This window comes from Mauremys reevesii, linkage group 1 (genome assembly GCF_016161935.1).
Source record: "Mauremys reevesii isolate NIE-2019 linkage group 1, ASM1616193v1, whole genome shotgun sequence".
In the NCBI taxonomy this organism is placed as follows: Eukaryota; Metazoa; Chordata; order Testudines; family Geoemydidae; genus Mauremys; species Mauremys reevesii.
This window is the reverse complement of record NC_052623.1, coordinates 145,739,254-145,762,417: the sequence shown is the minus strand read 5'-3', so window position 1 is coordinate 145,762,417 and position 23,164 is coordinate 145,739,254. Positions and strand designations below refer to the sequence as shown.

General features: G+C 45.9%; 1 protein-coding gene across 5 annotated transcripts in view; it reads left to right on the top strand.

Moving 5' to 3' along the window:
• APOO (apolipoprotein O) overlaps positions 1-22,572 on the top strand; it is an 83,296-nt gene extending 60,724 nt beyond the window's left edge. For 2 of the 5 annotated variants that reach the window (XM_039518408.1, XM_039518412.1), the window contains exons 8-9: positions 14,969-15,064; positions 18,869-19,110. In XM_039518408.1, the coding sequence (XP_039374342.1) occupies positions 14,969-15,037 (69 nt within the window). In that variant the 3' untranslated portion in view covers positions 15,038-15,064; positions 18,869-19,110. Of the gene's footprint in view, positions 1-14,968; positions 15,065-18,742; positions 18,832-18,868; positions 19,111-22,144 lie in introns of those variants that run through there. The other 3 variants (XM_039518409.1, XM_039518410.1, XM_039518411.1) reach the window with 3 other exon arrangements.
• Positions 22,573-23,164: the final 592 nt, after the last annotated feature.

The window sequence follows — 23,164 nt, the reverse complement described above, 5'->3', positions numbered from 1 at the left end:
CAATGCACTTTACAATAGTTAGCTAACAGTACAAACATTTGGAAAGATCATTAAGTGGTCCACTGAGACCCTCAGCAATTTTCACAAAAAAATAAAAAAAAAAAAGAAAAACAAACAAAAACACATTAGGTTGATGTAAGCTGCTTTAAGTTAACCTAATGCTGTTTTGCAGTGGTTCTCAAACTTTTTTTTTTGTGGACCACTTGAAAATTGCTGAGGGTCTCAGTGGACCACTTAATGATCTTTCCAAATGTTTGTACTGTTAGCTAACTATTGTAAAGTGCATTGGATCGTCTCAAGCAGCTCCTGATGGAGGCAGCTCTTACTCCTCCGCCCTCAGCACCGAGCGCTGGACAGTCTTCAAGAAGCACTCCCTCGGCACAGGATCAAGCCGGTACCGCCAAGGCCTCTCGGCACTGGCTGTCGCCGGCACCGACGTCCGCTCGGCACCGATCCCTCTCCCCGAGGGCGAAGAGGCACAAGACTCCTGCTACGTCCGCGCCACCTGCTCCGCAGCCCGAGCGCTCTACTAAGTCGGACCGCCCGGCACCGATACCTGCCATGGCACCGACAACATCGGCACCGTCGATTCCGGCCCCGCAAGAGCCGTCGAGTCTGGTGCCTGAAAGCTCCCCGGTGCGAGCCGTGGTTGAGCTCACTATTCCCTCCACGCTGGAGACATTTTCCACGGCGAGGGAGTTGATTGAAATGACGGAGTCTACGCTGCCTCAACCCCCGGCACCGCCGGTGCGAGTTATACAGTAGATCGGCAAGCCTGCCTGGATCAGACCACCCTCCGTCGGCACTGCAGAGCAGCACCGTTCACGATCGCAGTCCCGCAGACGCTCTCGGTCCTGTCGCCGATCCAGGTCCCAACACCGCTCGCGGTCCCGGCACCATTCTCCATTTCGGTACCGGTCGTACTCAGGGCACCGGTCAGCGTCCCGTTCGCCGGCCCGGTACACTCGGCACCGATCCAGCTCCCGGCACCGCTCCAGGCACCGTGGCTCTCGTAGCCACTCCCATCGTTGAGCCTCGAGATCTCGGTCGACCTCCCGGCACTGCTCCGGTTGCAGGTCCCGTTCTCGCTCCCGGTACTGGTATGCCTCCCGGTACCGATCCCCGGTGCCATGTCGAGCAACGCCAGCTAGAGAGGGAGACTCTGCCCAGGGCTTTTCAGCTCTTCATGGCCATCCAGACATGCATCAGTGTCGTCCCACGCGGGCAGTTCATATGCGCAGGACCGTGATTCGGATGTGCCCACCAGAGTATCCAGGAGCCCCAGGCCCAGGACCCTGGCCCCCATCAGTGGTCATTCTGGACACCTTGGGCATACCACCAGGCCCAAGGCGTACCTGTGATCCCATCCCGCTCTGTTCCATCAGAGCACCGGGTGCCAGAGGCGACAGTTAGCCATCCCCCTCCGACCGGTACGGAGGAAGCCCCGGTTTAGCCACCGGACTCCCAGATCCCACTGGAACAGGAGGTCGTCCAGGAGCACGAGTCCACGCAGGACCCGATTGTCCCCAGCCTTACTTCTTCCTCCTCCCCAGATGAGGCGGTGGCAGGAACGTCCTCCTCGGGCCCTCCTCCAATCGACTTGAGGGCCCATCAGGACCTCCTGAGACAGGTGGCACTCAATATGAACCTCCAAGTGGAGGTCGTCTCGGAGATAGAGGATCTGGTCGTAGACATTCTGTCGGCTGACGTCCCCACTAGAGTGGCCCTACCGTTCATTCCGACAATCCAAGCCAATGCGGATATCATCTGGCAGTCTCCAGCCTCTATCCCGCCCGCGGCCAGGGGAGTCGAACACAAGTACATGGTACCCTCCAAGGGGTACGAGTACCTATATGTACATCCTCTCCCTTGCTCCCTTATCGTCCAGTCCGTCAATGAGAGGGAACGCCATGGCCAGCAGGCACCATCCCCTAAATCAAAGGAGGCTAGGCGAATGGACTTACTGGGCCATAAAGTGTACTCGGCAGGAGCCCTGCAACTCCGCGTAGCAAACCAGCAAGCCCTGCTTAGCCGCTACAATTACAACACCTGGGCGGCGGTGGGCAAATTTACGGAGTTGGTTTCTCAGGACTCCTGTCAAGAGTTTGCTGCCCTCCTGGAAGAAGGAAAGAAAGTGGCGAGAACTTCCCTCCGGGCCTCGTTGGATGCAGCTGATTCCGCTGCCAGGACTCTGGCCTCAGGTGTTGCCATGAGGCGCATTTCATGGCTCCAAGTGTCGAGCCTTCCCCCGGAGCTGCAGCATACTATACAGGACTTGCCCTTCGATGGCAAAGGCCTGTTCTCTGAAAAAACTGACCCTAGGCTACAAAGCCTAAAGGACAGCAGGGTCACTATGCGCTCTCTTGGCATGCACACGCCGGTGACTCAGCACCGGCCTTTCCGTCCCCAGCCCCACCGCCCTTACCCTGCGCCTAGACAAAGACAGGACTTTGCCAGCAGGCGTGGCCGAGGCGGTCGTAGGTCAGGGCCCCAAGGGGGCCAAAATTAGGGTCCCTCTAAACCACCAGCGGGGCCAAAGCCAAACTTTTGAAGGCACGCCTGAGGACGGTGTACCAGTTATTACCCAGGATCTGTTCCCTCCCTTTTACAACCGCCTCTCCTTTTTCCTCCCTGCATGGTCCCATCTAACCTCAGATCGTTGGGTCCTACGCATGGTGGAACTTGGGTACCGCCTCCAGTTTATTTCGCCTCCCACCCTCCATCCTCGTCCCTCTTCAGGGACCCCTCTCACGAGCAATTCCTCTTGCAAGAAGTGCGGATGCTCCTCGCCATCAGAGCTATAGAGGAGGTACCAAAGGACGAAAGGGGCAAGGGGTTCTACTCCCACTATTTCCTAATCCCCAAGGCGAAGGGAGGTCTCGGACCTATCATAGACCTGCGGGAACTCAACAAGTTCATGATAAAGCTGAAGTTCCGCATGATATCCCTGGGGACCATCATCCCATCCTTGGATCCTGGAGGCTGATATGAAGGACGCGTATTTTCACGTCGCCATTTATCCTCCACACAGAAGGTACCTCCGGTTTGTGGCCAACCGTCAACATTTCCAGTTTACGGTCCTTCCGTTTGGCCTCTCTACAGCCCCAAGAGTATTCACAAAGTGCATTGCTGTAGTCGCCGCCTCCCTCCGCCGCCGTCGGATAAATGTTTTTCCATATCTAGACGATTGGCTCATTCGAGGGACCTCCGAGGCCCAAGTTACCCGTCATGTGGGCATCGTCAAGGACCTATTCCTGCGTCTAGGCCTGATGATCAATATAGAGAAATCCACTCTGATTCCCACACAGAGAATAGAATTCATTGGGGCCATCCTGGACTCCAATCTCGCCAGAACCTGCTTACCTCAGCCTCGGTTTCAGGCGATGGCAACAATTATACAAGGTCTACGGAACTTCCCGACAACTTTGGCTCGCACTTGCCTAGGTCTCCAGAGTCACATGGCTGCCTGCACGTTCGTAACCAAACATGCCAGGCTTTTCCTCCGTCCACTCCAATCGTGGCTCACCTCGGTATACCACCCGAGCAGAGATAGCTTAGACATGATCGTCATGATCCCCCACAAGCATCCTAGGCTCCCTCAACTGGTGGTCGACACCCTCCCTGGTGTGTGCAGGGATGCCGTTCCATCCGCCTCACCCCTCAGTGTCCCTGACGACGGACGCCTCGTCTCTCGGCAGGGGTGTTCACCTTGGTCAGTTCCGCACTGAGGGCCTTTGGTCAGCTCAAGAGCTGGCCTTGCACATCAATGTCAGAGAGCTGAGAGCAGTCCGCCTTGCGTGCCAGGCATTTCAGCAGCACCTACAAGGCCGTTGTGTCTCAGTGTTCACAGACAACACAATGGCCATGTATTACATAAACAAGCAGGGAGGAGCACGGTCCTCCCCTCTCTGCCAGGAAGCCATCCAGCTCTGGGACTTCTGCATAGCCCAATCGATAGACCTGGTAGCGTCCTTTCTCCCAGGGGTCCGGAACACTCTGGCGGATCGCCTCAGCAGATCCTTCCTGTCTCACGAGTGGTCGATTCGTCCGGACGTTATCCATTCCGTTTTCCGGAAGTGGGGCTTTCCCCGCATAGACCTCTTCGCTTCTCGCGAGAACAGGAAGTGCTAGACGTTCTGCTCATTCCAAGGACTCTCCCCGGGCTCGATCTCGGACGCTTTTCTGATGCCATGGACAAGCCATCTGCTGTACGCTTTTCCACTGTTCCCGCTGGTTCACAGGGTCCTTCTAAAACTCCGCAGGGACAGAGCGCACCTGATCATGATCACTCCAGCGTGGCCCAGACAGCACTGGTACACCATGTTGCTAGACCTGTCGATAGTCAACCCAATTCCCCTGCCTCTTCTCCCAGACCTCATAACGCAGGATCATGGCAGACTTCACCACCCAGACCTGCAATCCCTGCACCTCACAGCATGGCTGCTGCGTGGCTAAACCGATTCGAGTTACGTTGCTCTGCCTCGGTACAACAGGTACTCCTGGGTAGTAGGAAACCTTCCCCTCGGTTAACATATCTGGCCAAGTGGAAGCGTTTCTCCTGCTGGTGCGAAACGCACAATGTTACTCCCACCGAGGTCCCGATCCATTCCATCTTGGACTACCTCTGGTCTCTCAAACAGCAGGGCCTGGCGGTGTCCTCATTGAGGGTGCACTTGGCAGCCATCTCTACCTTCCACCCAGGGGAGAGTGGCCGCTCCGTTTTCTCGCACCCTATGGTTTCCAGGTTCCTCAAGGGCTTGGAGCGCTTATACCCTCAAGTTCGCTGCCCCGCCCAAACCTGGGACCTCAACCTGGTTCTAACCAGACTTATGACTGCCCCATTCGAGCTACTGGCAGCCTGTTCGCTGCTATACCTGTCCTGGAAGACAGCTTTCCTCGTAGCCATTACATCGGCCAGACGAGTCTCCGAGTTTCTGGCTCTCACGCTGGACCCACCGTATGCTGTGTTTCACAAGAACAAGGTGCAGTTGTGACCACATCCGGCCTTCCTCCCTAAGGTGGTGTCGGCCTTTCATATCAACCAGGATATCTTCCTCCCGGTCTTCTTTCCGAAGCCACACTCATCGCGAAGGGAGCAACAATTGCACTCCCTAGACGTCCATAGGGCGCTCACATTTTATATTGAGCGGACAAAGCCCTTTCGCAAAACGCCCCAACTCTTGGTCGCAGTGGCAGACCGAATGAAGGACCTACCTGTCTCCTCCCAGAGGATTTCTTCTTGGGTGACATTGTGCATCCACACCTTCTATGACTTGGCCCATTTTCCATCGAGCCACCTCACTGCACATTCCACCAGGGCTTAGGCTTCTTCTGCTGCCTTCCTGGCTCACGTACCCATCCAGGAGATATGTCGCGCAGCTACCTGGTCCTCGGTCCACACCTTTGCCTCACACTATGCACTGGTCCAACCGTCCAGAGATGATGCAACCTTTGGCTCAGCAGTTTTGCATTCTGCAACATCTCACTCCGACCCCACTGCCTAGGTAAGGCTTGGGAATCACCTAATTGGAATCGATATGAGCAAGCACTCGAAGAAGAAAAGATGGTTACTCACCTTTGTAACTGTTGTTCTTCGAGATGTGTTGCTCATATCCATTCCAAACCCGCCCTCCTTCCCCTCTGTCGGAGTAGCCGGCAAGAAGGAACTGAAGGGCCGTTGGGTCGGCAGGGGTATATATTCGGCGCTATAGCGGTGCCACTCCAGGGGGCGACCCAGCCAACCCACCGAGTGTTGCTAGGGTAAAAATCTTCCGACAAACGTGCACGCGGCGCGCACACACACCTAATTGGAATGGATATGAGCAACACATCTCGAAGAACAACAGTTACAAGGGTGAGTAACCGTCTTTTTCCTCAAAGCAGCAGGGAAAGCCTGTCACTAGCTGAGATCAAACCCCAGTTGGGGATGTCAGTTTGGGGATGATCATATCCATAGTCTGAACCACAGGTGTATGCAAAAAAAAAGTTATAAAAAAACCCACAACATTTGATATTACTTTTTAAGGTGTCTGTATTTCAGGAACTCCTTTTGGAGCACAGGCTCAGCAATTTTCAAGACAATCCGAATAAGCATATGGATTTTAGAACACTTCAAAACAGATTGAGCTTTGTATTAATATCAAGTAAAGTAATTTAAGAAGGTGGATTTGGTCTTTATTTTATTTTTCTTTTGATTTAGGAAAATACATCACAAAATATGCACCTTAGCACTCTGCCATCACTGGAAATGACATAATTTGTCACAATTATTCAATCAGCTTCATCGCTTTACAACAACTGAGAGTCCCAATAAGATACTGCCTCAGATCCCACAATACCTCAAACTTCACCCTGTGCCACCTGTATTATAGCAACACCCAAAAAGCCAAAAGAAACAGTTGGGCCATACAGCATGCCCTAAATGTTAGTAAAATTGGACTATTTTGAGTCTTAAATGAGTAAAGTCTTGGACATCAGTCTGCCAGCTTTACCCTCTTGATAGTGAGGGTATTCTAACTTGAGAGTTGATACAGTCTATAGCTGCAGCAGTGTTGCATAGGGGGAGAGGCAGTCTCTCAAGTAGGCACATCCAAGTATCATATAGAATATAATAGGTTAGAATAAACACCATCAGTTCTACTTGGAAGCCAGTTGGTAACCAGTACAGATCCCAGAGCACAAATGCCATGCTCTATAACAGGGGTCGGCAACCTCTGGCACGCAGCTGGCCAGGGTAAGCACCCTTTCGGGCCGGACCACTTTGTTTACCTGCCATGTTGGCAGGTTCTGCTGATCACGGCTCCCACTGGCCGTGGTTCGCCGTCCCAGACCAATGGGAGCGGCGGGAAGCTGTGGCCAGCACATCCCTTGCCTGCACCGCATTCCGTCACCCCCATTGGCTTGGGATGGCAAACCATGGCCAGTGGGAGCCGCGATCAGCCGAACCTGCCGACGCAGCAGGGTGCTTATCTTGGCGAGCTGCGTGCCAGAGGTTGCCGACCCCTGCTCTCTATATTAAGTAGGCAGGTAGTTGCAACTGTTTCAACTTGAGTATTCTTAACACTTAGCTCCAAATACTTCATATTACAATAGTTGAAGTGTTAAAGGCATGGATTATGGTATCTACTCTTCTAAACAGAGTTGTTGGTCCAGCCAGACCTCCAAGTTATAAATGTAGGAAGGAAACAAATGGTGAACATGTAGGTGCAAGAATCAAGTCTGCTATAACCCCCATGAGCAGATGAGGTTTTCTCAGTATAGACGCTGGATTGCAGCAGGGATTGGCCCTCCATAACAGGTTTCTAGAGAGGATTGCAGGAAAGTCATGGGTTCTTGTGACTTTTGCTTCTGTCTGAACTGTAATGCTATGAACAAATTGTTAGAAAAGGCAGCCGACTCTTGGATGTGTAGTAGTATTCTGATAGCTGGCTATGGTGCTTCTCTCTCTTTCTGTATAGAAGGAAAATATGCACACAAGTGATTGTAATCATTTACATCTATTTCTTCTGTGTAATTTATTTTAAAAATTGTTTTTAATTGATTGAGTGATGGTTAATATCTGTCTTCCTTAGGCATTAACATCTGGGGTATAAAATGCCCTGAGACCTACTTTTAATTGCTAACTCAAATATAGAAGGTTTAAAGCAAATATATTCTGTGCAGTCATTTTCTGTTCAATGTTATCTTGACATTTGAATGGTGCTTTTCATCTCAAAGGATCCCAAAGCACTTTAATTCTTTTACTGTTGTACACACTGTAGGGTAGGGTGACCAGACAGCAAGTGTGAAGAATCGGGACGAGGGTGTGGGGGGGTAATAGGAGCCTATATTTAAAAAAAAGACCCAAAAATTGGGAGTGTCCCTATAAAATTGGGACATCTGGTCACCCTACTGTCGGGAATACAGCGTCAGCCCCCTTAGGGTCAAAACATGGCAGATGTTTAACAACGCATAACAACACTACCCACAGTTTAGGGTAGAAAGTGAAAAGTATTGTATCTGATTGAAACTGTAGGGGGAATGTAGGTAACCAGAATGGAATTATCTGTACTGGCACTGGGCGTAACACTCCTACGCTTGCAAAAAGTGGCCTAGGTTCCTAAATCCCATTTTCAAAAGTGGCTTGGGAATTTGAGCCTAAATTTCATATAAGTCAAAGAGTCAAAAGATGACACCTCCATCCTCAACACTGTGCCCCTAAATAGCAGACTGGGGGGCATGATCCAAGGCAGAATTCTACATATTGGGTCAACACCACCATTTTCGGCAGCATCTGGTTGGTTGTAGGAACTCTGCCATCCAAGTTCTATCTGTTTCTGACCTTTGTTAGCTTTTTGAGGCTCACAGCATATATGTTACTTTGATTTAATCCTGAAGACAACATAAATCTAAGTAGATAATGCTGTCATATACAGCCTTTTTGTAAAATTAAAAAAAAAGGGGGGGAGGGGAAAAAAAAGGAAAGAATAAACTCATGAATATGTCTGACGTAAAGACGGGAGGGAGTAAGCACATGTTAAGGACTCCAATGATCAATCAGCCTGTTTTTTTATTGAACGCTTCTTTTGTCTCCTCTGGTACTTGGAAAGTGTATCCAAACAGTATCCTTAAAAAAAAAAAAAAATACGTAATGTCTGACCAAAATAGGGGCATACAAGTAAATTTACTTATAATGTATACAGTTATGTTTACTTTGCTATTTCTCATATATTTAAATTTTTTTTTCAGTTTTTGTTAATGCTTTTACACACAAGATACATGCCAAAAGAAAAAGCTTGTTTTAATTTCAGACATGAAATAGTTTTGCCTGCGTCTAACTTTTAAGGCATTAGAATGAATCTTGTGCACAGTCATTGTTCATATACAGATCCACTTTCGGAGAGCTAATGTAGTGTTATGGTATTTCCGTCTACTAAGAGATCAACTATTTGCTGAAATCCTTTGGTTGGTATGATGTCAACAGATTTTTCCATGAGTTTAGTTTTTTCTTTAGTGAAAAAAGAAATTAGCCTAAATTCTGTTTGTTTTTGCATTTAAAAAACAAAACAAATGAGAGGGGAAAAAAAGCAATGTCAGAGCCCTCAGTAAGTAATTTATTTTTAGTTCATTTACTGAGGAGTGAGCAGTGGTTTAGATCTGTCCAGACATCAGTCACATTAGGAAACTGAAATTATTCACCCACCCCTGAGGAAACATTTCACATTTTAGAGTGTAGTAATTTACAAGGTTTATTTTTGTGTTCTTTATCCATGTGTTTTCATGTGAGGGGGGTCAGCAGATGTGATTTCATTTAAATATGTAAAGAATGTGACTGCTGTCAGAACAGGAGGCTTTCTTTTTTTTAGGGGAAGGAGAGGTCTTTAAAATAAAAAAGCCCCAAATGCACATCTTTAAATAAAAACCTGAGACCATTAGACTAAGCTTCAATACTTAAATTTTATAAGTATATTTGTATGAAACTCCAAACACTTTGAGAGACATGGTAGGAAGAAATTCTGTAAAGCAGTTTTTTTAGGGGGGGAGGAGAAGAAAAAAGAAAAGCCCTAGTTGTTTGAAATAAGTTAGTGTCCAATCCAAATCAATGGGACCATGCATGAGGGAAACTGTGTGCAGGATTGGGATCCACTCCTGCAATCACATCCGCATTGATCATGTTTACATATCTATCCTGGCTTAAATGGGGTTTTGCATAAGGATCCAACCAAAGTTAATGCATCCCTAAAGGGCTATTGAAGTGATATATAAACATAATTGTTAAATGTTGACAACATGCTTGGTGATTATAAAAAAAATAAAGGAAAATGTGGTTCCTTATTCATAGAGTTTATATGTGAACTCCCGTTACAGTTTAACTGTATTGTGACATTTTAATTGGTCTCAAACTTTAGCTCCAAATAATTTGTTGCTTACAATTGTACTTAGGTGAAGTTAGTAAAATATTCATTATTTCTATAGAGAGACAATTAAATTAAATTTCAACCCCATGCTACAGTAGCACACTTATATTTGGAAGTGGTTTGGAATTGCATAAAAGGGGGTTGTTAAAACCTGATGTAAACAGGCTAAATCCACTTGGAAGCAGATATAGCAGAGCCTCATACCACAGAGAAGGCCAAATGGGTTTAACTAGGAGTAATGGAATAAATAAAGCTTAACGTCAAAACACTTGTTGAAGTAGTAAGGTCTGACTGTGGAATAGTCAGTGGAAGTTATGGAAATATTCTTAGTGAAACCCATTTAAAACTAGATTTGAATATATGCTGTAGGGAACGTTCTTGCATTGGCAGGGAGGCTGAAAAGATGCTCTAATAAGCCTTTCTTCAGTCTTTAATTTCTGTTATTCACTGCAGAGGTAGTGTGAGAACACACTTTCAAAGGGTATAGTATAAAAGGGGTCTATTGTATAAATCAACATGGAATTCTAAGAATGCAAAATGGCATCTACAACATCTGTGGGAAATTTTCTACTTCTGTAATTAGTGCAGACAAAAATGAATCAGTTGAAGTATCTTTCACTGAACTACTGTTCTTCCATTACTTAGTGTTAAATTTAACAATGGATGACTTAAATCTAGAAATACTTTGGGAGCAATTCTGTGTGTGAGGGGAGAGAGAAAAAGTGAATGTCAGATTCATCGACCATTTCAGTTTGCAAGAAGTGATTGTCCTTTGGGTTTCCGTTAGTGTGGATCCCAATGTAGGTGCACATGAAACTGGGTTTTTTTAATAGCAGTGTCCCTGCTCTCTGCTCCCATGTGAGGGTATAAAGAGTGAGGTGGCTTTGACACTCCCTAAGTTCCCTCTTAGCACCCATACTAGTGAGATGGAATCTAGTTGGTGTGCAACTTCTAGACTTCAGGTTTGGCCAAACTTCTTAAAAATTTTCCGAAACTCTTCAGAACTACTTTTTCCTGTATTGTGATCGCTCTAATCTGTTCTAGTGCTTGTTGGACCAAAAACCACTAAGCAGACAGGGACTTAGAATTGGTGGACTCAAAACCTGCAGGCATCAAGCAAGTCTAGACTCTCCTGTGATGAACTAATTCTTCTGAAAGATGGGCACAGCATATACCTATTCTGCTTGGGAGAGTCCCACATCCCAGGCCAGGGCTCAATCTGCCTCTGCTTCTCTGAAAGAACCTGCAATTTGAAAGATGTGAGGCAGAAGCTCCCATCTGCGGGAGCAATCTGTGGTTCTTCTGTGTCAGGATCCTGACCAGTGCTGTTGGGACTAGGGGTCAGAGCAGGGTCAAACTTGAGGCTGAGAGCAGCATAGAAGTTCATAGTCAAGTTCCAAGCCAGAGTCAATACTAAGGATCAGAGTCCAAGTCAACTTTCAGGGTCTGAATCAGGAGGTGAGGTCCAAATCGAAGTGAGATTTAAGCCAGGAGTTCAAGAGATTCAAGAACATGGAACAGGAGTGGTCAGGAAAGCTACAGGAGATCTGTGCTGTTGCCTGGACACTTCCTGGACCATCCCTTGGGTTTATAGAGAGTCAGGAGCCAGGAGGCTGCTGTCTGTCAGACCGCTTGAGGTGGGGCTTCCTTTTGTCTGTGTCCTCTGTGGGTCATGGGTAGTGGAGCGCAAAGTTATTATAGCTCCCACTGGGTGGCAGCATGGAGATGAACCCAGGCCTGAAGAGCTGCTAGGACAAGACCCAGAATATAAGGACAACTGGATCTGATTCCACTTTCAATCTCAAAGACCTCTTTAATGCTCAAGCTTGCATCTTCTAGTGTTCCATCTATTAGGCAGGTGGCTCCAAAAACTGCACAGAAAATTGCACAGAAACCAGATGAAGCATCAACATTGGCATCAGTACTGCTCCTGACACCAAAGCTGTCAACATCTCAGAAATGGAAGCAAGGTGCTGAAAGAGGCTTTCTCAGACACTGAGACATGAGCTTGAGAAGGAGCTTGGTCATCTTATAGAGAGAAAGGAGGATGTTGGGTGACAAGTCAACCAAGTCCTGCAGGGCACTGAAGATGGATGAAAAGGAGCAGACTCCACTGGGCCTGGCATCAGAAATATTCCCCCATGGATGTTGACTCTGGCACTGACAGGAATGACTCAGGATGCACCAGAGCCACTCTTAGCACCACCTGCACTCATATAGTGCTTTACCAATCAATGCTAACTGTGGAGTAGATGTACTCCTCATAATACCCAGGACATGCCCTTTTGCTGGTGTCCAGCAGGGACCCATCTCTGCTGGTGTCTGAGTGGTGCCACCAAGAGACCCTGAGGGTCTCTACAGATCTCAACCACTAGTATGCCAGGATTGGCGCTAGTCTGGCCTTCGACCTGCTGCCCTTTCTGTACACACATGGAACGCTACTGTGGCATTGTTGGGGCTATAGAGGGCCCACCAATCCCTGGCTGTTGTGGAAGAGGAGGAGTCCCCCCCCATCCCATGGCTTTGTTAGCAAGACCTCAGTCACTGGAATACAGAGGGAGGAGCAAGATCAAAGCTTTCACTTTCTGAGGACCTCTACTCGTCATCTGTGAACAAGGTGGTAGCCTCTGCAGTGAACAATTTCAAGGCCTTTCAGGAGTTCCTGATGCAGATTGCATTCACCTTGGTTTCTCTACAACTCTCTGGCAAAGCTCCCTCATGAAGGGAGAGAGGAGCTGAAAGATATCCTAAAAGGAATTTTTTTTTCACACAACGCCCGGTCAACCTGTGGAATTCCTTGCCAGAGGATGTTGTGAAGGACAAGACTATATTCTATCAGCTGTCCAGTCAGCCTCTCATATGTCTTCCCACCTGTCTGGGAATGCTATCACAGAACCAGGGTCAAATATTGCAACCAGACATATAATTGCTGCACATGTTGGCTGTATGAGCAGGACCAGGAAATTATTTTACAAAGCTAGGAACATTCCACCAGGAAAACTGTTCCTCAAAGTGGAAAAGATTTCCCATATGGACAGCCCAGAACTATGTGAATTCAGTAGAGGCTCTGACAATAAAGATTCTGGACTATATACTTCTCCTGATACAGGCAGATCTGCTGTCTTATGCCCCAATAAAGGCTCCTTCAGTCTTATGTGCCTCAACGGTCGTCTTCATACCTGCCCTCCATTTAGAGACCTGACTCCCATATGAGAGCTTAATGTTGTTCTCCTACAGTGTATGGAGCCTGCATTCAAACCATTAGCAGAGTGCTCATTAAACCAACTCACCATCAAGACCCTCTTTCTTGTCATCACATCACCATGAAGAGTCAGTGAACTGTAACATCTTATGGCTGGATCACGTGATACATCCTTCCACAAGGACAAAGGGTTGTTGAAACCACACTTTAAGATCATCCCTAAAGTGGTCTTGGAATTGCACCGGAGCCAGTCTATTACCTTAACAGTCTTCTTCTAGAAGCCACGCTCTTCGCCCAGAGAAAAGAAGCTTCATACTCTAGATATTTTCAGGGTCTTACTGTATGACATCAACAGGACCAAGGATGGGCAGTGGGTATAATAGGTCAGGGGAGGCTCAGTCTCCCATGGCACTGCTGCGGCTGCCAGACCCCCAGTTGAGGAGTTTTGCAAGAAGTTTTTGCTTTATTATGCCCATGCAGGTTCCAGGATGGCTGAAGAGGCAGTATGTGCTATTCAGCTTCCTGAGTTCATCAGTAATCTCCCTGGACTCCAGAGAGATTACTAAGAAACCCAGGAAGCTGAGTAGCAAATACTGCCTCCTCAGCTGCCATGGAACCTGCATGGGGCTTATCTAAAGCTTCTTTGCAAGAGTGAGATGCTTTTATCCCAGGGCAGCTTGGGGTCTTGAGAGGGGAGGCTGGCCCAGGGCTCCTCCAGCCGGCAGGGGTGGGGGTGGCACTCGGGGCTCTGGCTGCGAGGGGGAGAGGGGGTCGAGGAAGGAAGGGGCGGGGCCGGAGGCTAGCCTCCCCAACGGGGGTTCCACCCACTGGACCAAGCCTTTCAGATTTTCTCTGTGCTTCTTCGTGGCCATATCCAGCACATCAAAAGGCCAAGCCATCTCATCCCAGAGAATTTCAAAAGGGATCAAACTGTATTTCCACCTGTTATTAGTTGGCTGGTGAGCTGCTCCCTCTGAACCTCAAGGCACACCTCACTAGGGCATAAGCAACATCCATGGTCTGCTTCAGAAAAGTGCTGATCTCCAAGATCTGTCCGGCAGCCATGTGAAGCAGCCCATTGGCTTTTATTATACCTTGACGTGGCAACCAGAGCATATGCTAAGTTCAAAAGAGCTGTTCTTCAATCAGCCATTTGATTGGTACTCCTTACTCACATGTTCTGAGAGCGTACTGCTTGCCAGCCACCTACAGGGGGAACCAGACTGACAATACCCAAAGGGGGAGATCTGCACTAAGAAAGGTTATGCAGATATGACTGAATGCACACATCTCTTGAATAACAATGCCCCATTTTTACATAGTCACTTTTAAAAAATATAGCTGCACTTTAATGTTTCCATTAATGTATTCTTAATTACTGTAGCTAATTCCTGGCAGTCCCAAAAGTTGACTGAGTGACTGATTCATAGACATTATTTCATACTTTAACTACTTCAATAAAAATGTATTTATGTACCCTGCAGTTCCTATGGTTCTTTGAGGTGTTGTAGTCAGTGTGGATCCCATGGCCTGCCCTCTGTCCCCGCTTTTTGGAGTCCTCAGCAACACACACTTTGACTTGTGAGGGAACTGAAAGAAAGTTGTGCCCACCTGGCCTTTTATGCCTTTGGTTGAGGAGATACAGACACAAGCACTTACTGACACTAGCATTCAAAAAAACCAGCCTTGTTCACGTGAGGCGCGGGCACACCTACAGTGGGATCCACACTGATTACATAATCTTGAAGAACCACAGTTACTGTGTAAGGGAAGTAACTGTTCTTTTTAGCTCTTGAAGAGGGTTTCTGTTCTGGCAGAATTGTTTACTATGGGTTGGGCTTCGTTTTAAATACTGTGTTTTCTTTTTAAGTCTGAAGCCAGCAATGACATGCCAGTGGAAGTACACGTCAATTCAGGTGAAGAAAGAACCATGAAGTAGAATGCGCCATCACTTCCTATCAAACAGGTAAAGGACAAGGATTGGTCACAATTGTTTCTCAAAACAGTCTGGGCAAATGAAGGCAGTGTTGTCCTGTGCTCAGAGCAGGAGATGTGGAAGTGACTAGAGTTCTGTTTCTGACTTTGCTACTGACTCACTGTATAACTGTGGGCAAGTCACATGATCACTCTAGCCTTCAGTTTCCACATTCCTGGAATGAGGGTAATAACCAACCTTTTTAAAGCAGGTTAAGATCACAGGACAAAAAAATGCTATGTAACTGAAGAATATTACTGCTGTTTATTGTTAAAAATGTAGATTAATCTGTGGCATGAATGAGGTTTGCATTAAACTCTGCTGCCGCTATATTTGTATTTGATAAGACAGTGGACCTATTTAAAATGTACATATCGTAGTTATATAGCCAGCCAATTTTTTAAAGTGCCGCTTTGAAGTTTGCAAATACAATAGAGAAATGTTTGGTTTGGTTTTGTCTGCAAGATTGACAGTGAGGTTGACAGATGCTTACCTCCCAATACACTCATCTTTACCATTTTCATCTGTGTTACACAAAAAATTATTTTACTCTAGAAAGTGACTGTAAAAGTGACATTGTGGGTTCGTGTTTGTTTCTCAAAGACTTCTGTATCAAGCTCAGTTTACAAGCAAAATGTTCCTCCCCCACCTCAACTGCCAGCCCTGTAAACTCCATCTAGGTTTAAAAAACAGGTTGAGGTCACTGAATTTCATGAGTCATCAGGACTAACACAAAGGTTCTGCAGATATGACTGAATGCACGCATCTCTTGAATAACAATGCCTCATTTTTACGTAATCACTTTTAAGAATAGAGCTGCACTTTAATGTTTCCATTAATGTATCCTTAATTACTGTAGTTAACTCCTGACAGTTCCAACAGTAGGCCAAGTCACTGATTCATAGACATTATTTCATACTTTAACTACAACAATAAATATGTATTTACCTTTTTCAAAATAGCTACATAAAATAGAAATAAACATAAGAAAGAGGAGAAAAGGTTTGTCTTGAGTGAGAGGCATGAGGGAAAACGAAGAGGATGTGTAATTTAAAATATTTTTTCACTGTGATTTAGGAAGGATCTAAATGCTACAAAAACATTAATATTGTCTTCAGTATACAAAGATGCATCTGCAAGTGTCAGGTTAATCAGAAACATTACATTGTCCTTTCCTTACCACTAGATATTTTATATACAAATAGACCTATTTTCAGCTGTTTTTATTTCACCTTTTGAGAACTTACCTAAATTATTTGTTTCTAATTAAGCAAAGGGAGGGGGGAATCATATTCTTAACATTCATTTTACACGTTTATGTTTTTCAAAACTCTGTTCCCAAAATCTATCCGTCCCAGTACTGGACTCACACTATGCAAATAAGTTTGAACAACATCTCTAGTGCAAGCTGGTGTCTGAAGTCCTGATTTGTGAAGTGTGTCTGGTGTCCATTTTACCCTATTTACTTAACTCTTTTAAACATTTAATTCTTTAAATATGTTTGAATGGTTAAAAGGGGGAAGTGTAGCCCTTGAAATACTACTCACTTTTCCGTAAGTTATCTGTAGAGACGCTACAATGAACTTTTTATAAATTGAGCCACTTAAAAACCTCAGTCCTTAGCCGGAGAGAGATGGTGAAAGCTGAATTCTGTGTCTTTTGTCAGCTGTGCTGATGAATGGCTGGTGAAGCAGTGATCACTGCTTAGATAAGAGTCTATAGACTTTGCTTGAGTCAGGGCATTTTGTTAGATTTGGGTAATCCCAGTGCTGGAGATCAGTACTGTAAGCTTTTAACAAGACACGTTTTTTCTACTTACACTGCTTAGGATATATGCTTAAGTATGTCAGATTGTGCTTTTTTTTATTTTTATTTCATTCTCATTTTAAGTCACTTGCAATACTAATATTTGAATCAGGCCCACTAATGGGGAGGAGCAAAGGGGGCAATTGCCCAGGGGCCTGGGCGATTTAAAAGGGCCTGGGGCCCCCCGGCCGCCGCTGCTGCAGTAGTGATGGGGATGGCCAGGAGCCACTGGCCCTTTTAAATTACCCGGGTGGGCTGCAGGGCCCGCTCTGCAGAAGCAGTGGGCTGGGGAAGTCGGTGGCTGCCGCACGCCACCCCTGCAAGGAAATGCCTCCTCTCCGCCGCAGGCCCCAGCACGAGGCAAGTAGGGCTGGGTGGGGCCCTGGGGGGTGGGACCGCTCTGTGTTCCCAAGCTTCAGTTAAAAAACAACAAGGAGTCCAGTGGCACCTTAAAGACTAACAGATTTATTTGGGCATAAGATTTCGTGGGTAAAAACCTCACTTCTTCTAATGCATGGAGTGAAAGTTACAGATGCAGGCATTATATAATGACACATGAAGAGAAGGGAGTAGGGAGCTTCAGTTGTTCTGCCCCCTAGGACTGTACTGGGAGAGGGGATCCCTGCTCTGTGCTGGCTGCAGCAGGGCCGGTGAGTGCAGCCAGAGGGGAGTGGGTCTGTGGGAGTGTGCGCTGGGCTGTGAAGGGGTGGGGGGCGCTGGGCAGTGGGGGAGGTTTGTGTAGGAGTGCTGGGCACTGGGCGGCGGCCTGTGTGTGCTAGGGGCGCTAGGCAGTGGGGGCTCTGTGTGGAGTGCTGTATAGTTGTAGTGGAGGGGCTGTGGGGAAGGGCATTGGGTCGTGCAGGGTTGGGGAGATCTGTGTGTGTCGGGGCACTAGGCACTTGCGGTGGGGCTGTGGGTGGGGGGAGTGCTGGGCAGGTATGGCGGTGTGCAAGGTGCTGGGGCTGTGAGTGGGGCAGGCTAGGCATAGGGGGTTGGCAGGGGTTGGGGGGAGGTGGGCTGTGTGGCATGGCCTGGGCCCACCCTAGAGGGGAAGGGGCATGCTGGCAGCCCAGGGCCAGTGGGTGTCTGGTGGCTGCCAGTCTGTAAACAGTGCTCTCGCACTTGGCTGGACAGAGTGGGGCTGCCCCATCCATGTCATGCCTCATTGCCCCTGGCCAGCCCCTTGCTCTGGGCACTGACCTCCCCGCACCATGCTCCATTGCCCCCGTGGGGGCCCACAAATATGTTTGACACTGGGCCCACAAAAGGTTCATCCAGCCCTGGCTCCCAAGCACGCATGGGGTGGTACCGGCAGTTGCGAAGGCAGCCGGGCGGGCACATCCCTTTCTAGGGGGCCCATTGACTGTTCTGCCCTGGGGCCTGGAATTGCTGTCCACAGGCCAGAGCAAAATCCTGCCCTCACTCATCTGAACTTGCTATAGGATAGGTCTGTGAGTTATGCTGTTAGGACAGAATGACTTTGCGGTGATGATGTGGAGAAATTAGAGAGGAGAGGCATGTTTGCTATCGGTTCTTCATCTATCTAATTTTGTTAACTTTAGTGCAGTTACTCTGGGTATGTCTACACTACCTGATATTTATATTTTGTGATAGTTATAGTATGAGCTCCTTGCAGCAGGGTTTTGCTGTGTGGTTTGTACAGCACCTAGCACAATGCATTCTACTATAATACCAATAAGTAAATCACTGCACTACAAAGATGTCAATATTTATCAGCATGTGCCTTGAGCAATTGCTGATTAAATTGCAAACCAAAATAAGTATGTTTTTAATGGCAAATTAGCAGTGGCAAAAAATAAGCCTATGATATTAATTTTATTTCCTCCCCTTCTTTGGACACAGGTGCATAGAAGATTTAGACAAGATCAACATTTTTCTCTCTCTCTATATAGAGAGGGGGGGGGGGGGGGAAGATGACTGAAGAATCTGTTTTGATTACAAGTATAGTTAACCTGTGTTCTGCCTCAGGAAGGACTATCTGGTACTCTGGTATGGATTCTCTGTGAATGGACACTGCCTAGGATTTGTCAGCTGGAAACTTTTAGGCCTCAGTCCTGCAACAGCATCCAGAGAGCTTTAAGGTTCTGCCCATGCAGAGCCTACTGGAGGATCAGCACCGCAAGTAGCAAGTCTCAGAACTCCTCAATCTCTAGTTACTATTTATATGCATAATTAAAATTAAAATTCAATAAATTTGTCCTGCTTTTTTTCCTTTCTCTTCTCACATTCTTTAAATGAACTTTAATATTATCTGATATTTGCACTGTTTCTAAAGGGGAGTGAAGTAGAATGATTCTCAGGGCCAGCAAACAACGTTTATTTTTTTAAACTGAGGAGGGGGGAAAGCATAAGTAGCATGTCAGTAGTGTAACATTGGTTAACAGATTATCAATGAAAACAATTACAATGACCCTCTGTTTTGTCTGAGTCCTTCCCCCTTTTTTATACAAATCTTCTGCCTCATCTGTTCCAGTGGGAGGTATATAATGGAGCATCTGTGAGTTCCTTTCTAGTAGATGGATGGGAATGGAGTTGTTTGTTTGTTCCTTCTTTTGCTTGAATGCACAGCTCAGTGAGGATCGGAATGTTATGTTGGTGGGAACCAGCTATAGCATAACCGGTGACTGTTTCCTTATTCTCAGCCAGGCGGAGAAGAGACTGTGGAACAAAGGGACTGCAAAAGGATTTTCAAGATTTCTAAATGGTTCTGTGCACAATAGATACCCTTTTCATTATTTGCTGCCACATACATTAATCATATCCAGAGTGAGAGATTCTTTGAAGGTTAATGAAATGTCAATAGCTCACAGAATTTAGCCTTTGTTAGTGAGACTTTAATACTTGCAAATTAACCCAAATGGGTATATGTAAAATACCCTACCAGTGCTTGGCATGCCGTAACATCCTAAAAAGATCAGGCAAGAGGATAAAAGCAAATTGGATCAAAAAAATATTCAGCTACTACCTGGCAAATGTTCTTGCTGCGTTCATTCCATGGATTATGAAAAAAATACAAATATTAGCTTGTGGGGGGATTTTAATCAGGGCCACCTCTATAGCTCAGCCAGAGTGTGTATGTTACCTAGAATCATGTCCCAGCAAAATGTTCCACACATGTTTGAGCAATTGATGCTGGATTGGGTGGTTGTGGCAATTCACTGAGAGACGCGGAACCCCTTTTTTAGCATGAAACTGCACAACAATCTTTGTTTTTATCCAGCTATAGAGTACTGAAGTCGTGTTTCTAATGTTAGCATATTTTAAAAAATAAAATGAAAAACTCAGGCCAACCCAGCGGAATTCTTCCATCAACCTAGCAACTGCCTGTCAGGGAGGTGGATTACCTACACCGATGGGAGAACCCCTCCTGTTGGCATAGGTAGTGTCTACACTGAAGCACTACAGCGGGACAGTAGTTGTACCCCTGTAGAGTTTCAAGTGTAGACAAGCCCTCAGTGTACTCTCTCTTTCATCACATAAGTTTAACAAAACACTCACTGTTTTTTTGTTCCGGTGCACACCACTCCAGTACAAATACAAATTGCTGCTTCTCTGGTTCAGGAGAATAACATCTTGTATGTGTAGTTTTCTCCCAGAGAAAACAATTAGTTCTGGTTCAGTTAATTAGAAAAGCAACAGTAGGTGCATAAATCTTGTTCAGTAGTGTTAGGCATAGAGTATATAATACCTTTGTTCTTGGTGCAGAATGTAAAACTAATACTGTGTGTATTATATTATTTTAAAACCACATCCTGATGATTCAGAGATTTTGAATCAGTATTTGAAGAATACAGTGGTTTGAAGAATCCATAACTGTAGGATTTTGTATAGTACCCAAATCCCCAAAGAAGCTTGAAACTAACATTGCCAGAATGTATTTTCCTATATCTCCCATATTCCGATTTGTTTCTGTAACTTACCAAGTGTCTTGTGTTCAGCACTGTTCAGATATGTAGGTTGTGGAGGGTTTAAAGCTACTGCCCCTAACATTTTCTGCTTGTTGGCCATTGGCCTGATTTTTCAAAGGTGCATAATTTGCTTTTAAGTTCATTTGTGAGTGCTTAACCCCTGGTGGAATTGGGACATTCCAGATCTTTCTTTAAAGCCATCACTGCAATTTTGTATTTAGACTGTTTATATTCAAAGACACACAACCAATTTTACCTTAATGGTGCCTGCTTAGTGTCCAGGCTGTCTCAGGGGTAAAATAAAAGTGTGGTGCCTTGGTGTAGTCTGTTTATTGATAGGATCAGAAAATGAAGAATATTAGCACCAGGACTTAGTTGCTCAGATATCACAGAGATGAGTGCAGTACAGATGCGTGGATAGACTGATAAACAATAAAGTGTTAACAGCATGGAAATTACTGTGGTTTAAATGTCTCTTTCTGGATGTAATTAATGAAAGGTTGCAAAAAGAACAACAGAAGGAATGTGAAATGTGAAAATTAACAACCGCAAATATCTCCACAATCAAGATGCAGGTACCTAAGTTAAAAATGTAGCTTTCCTTGCAGCAGTGAAGGAACTACAGTGTCAAGAAGGGAAACCAGAGATGCTGCAGATGAACAGGGACCACCATGTGGATGGCCCTCTGCAACCTAGATTTTGGGGTATCGGTGTTGTGATTTTGACTCCTTTTTTCCATTGGTGGGCGGGACAGATAGACAAACACACACACTTGTGCATGGCAGAAGCTTACAAGGGTAATTTTTTAGGTATTCCTATACAATAGGGATGAGCTAGACCAGGGGTAGGCAACCTATGGCACGCGTGCCAAAGGCGGCATGCGAGCTGATTTTCAGTGGCACTCACACTGCCCAGATCCTGGCCACCGGTCCGGGGCCTCTGCATTTTAATTTAATTTTAAATTAAGTTTCTTAAACATTTTTAAAAACCTTATTTACTTTATATACAACAATAGTTTAGTTATATATTATAGACTTATAGAAAGAGACCTTCTAAAAACGTTAAAATGTATGATTGGCACGTGAGACCTTAAATTAGAGTGAATAAATGAAGACTTGGGACAGCACTTCTGAAAGGTTGCCGACCCCTGAGCTAGACTTAAGTTACTAAGATTTGAAAATTTAGCCATTGTGTTTGTACAGTAACTTTAATTTTCAGTATCTCTGTGGGCATTACCATGGTGGCTTCATGTTATGACCTATTACACTGATAACAACTAAGGTGAATTTCCTGAAATGTACATCCAGATTTGTTAACTTGCAATACCTTCATTCAGCTCCAGAGCTCAACATCTGCTTCTGCGAAGAATTTATCATCCTACCCTTCCGAGGAAAATTAACCACATCTGCCACTGTCTCTTGGGACAGACATCCGGACCCGTACACTGGATACTGGCTTGTTAATATAATGCCTTCCTTTCCTATATTCAGTTCATTCACAGGGAAGAGGTCTGAACAAAGTTGGATAGGGTTTGGAGGATTGTAGGGACACCCCCTTCACATCAACCAGCAGCATAAGGTGGGGTGGAGAAGAGACGGCTTTCTCTTTCAGCAGCTGGGTGATGGAGCAGCCAACTTATTAGGTGATGTGAAAGATGCAAGTTGCAATGGAGAAGTTTTAGGAACAGCACCTCCCCCTTTTCAACTGTTTTTTTGTTTCGTTTTGTTTTGTTTTAAAGTGAAATGCTATAATAAAGCTAGCCACTGTATTCACTCAGAATGCAAGAAAATAAAGTTTCCTATTTTTCCTCTGGGTTGAGTTTACAAATTGATTTTATGTACATTTAGCAACTTGAAGTCTCACTTCCTTTTATAACAAAGCCACTAAAGGAGCATTTCCTTCTTCATACAGCATAGCTCTATGAAACCTGCACTTTCCAGTTTATGCCATGAGTCAGAAAAGTAAACTTGGTTCAGAACATTGTACTGTTGCTACAAAGAGTTGTAACTTAACATAGTGCACAAGATTCTTCCTTAATGGTGCCTGCTTAGTGTCCAGGCTGAATCTGGCACAGTGTTTTTGATCCGGATTGTTTTATATCTTAAAATCATTGTTTGCAAATGGCTTGAACTAAAACTGTCTAGTACAAGCAATGAAGCTGGCCTAAAGCAGTGTGTTTACCATCGCATACCAGACTTGACACACTTTCCATATCCTGCTAAAGATGTGAACTAGCTCCAGGCCCCCTCAGTGAGTCATTAAGATCTCTGGAGGGAATGCCCTGCTCACGCAGTACTCCCTGCTATCGTGTTCAGACAGGCATATTGCTCAACAGTATTGTGTGCACACTAAAGAA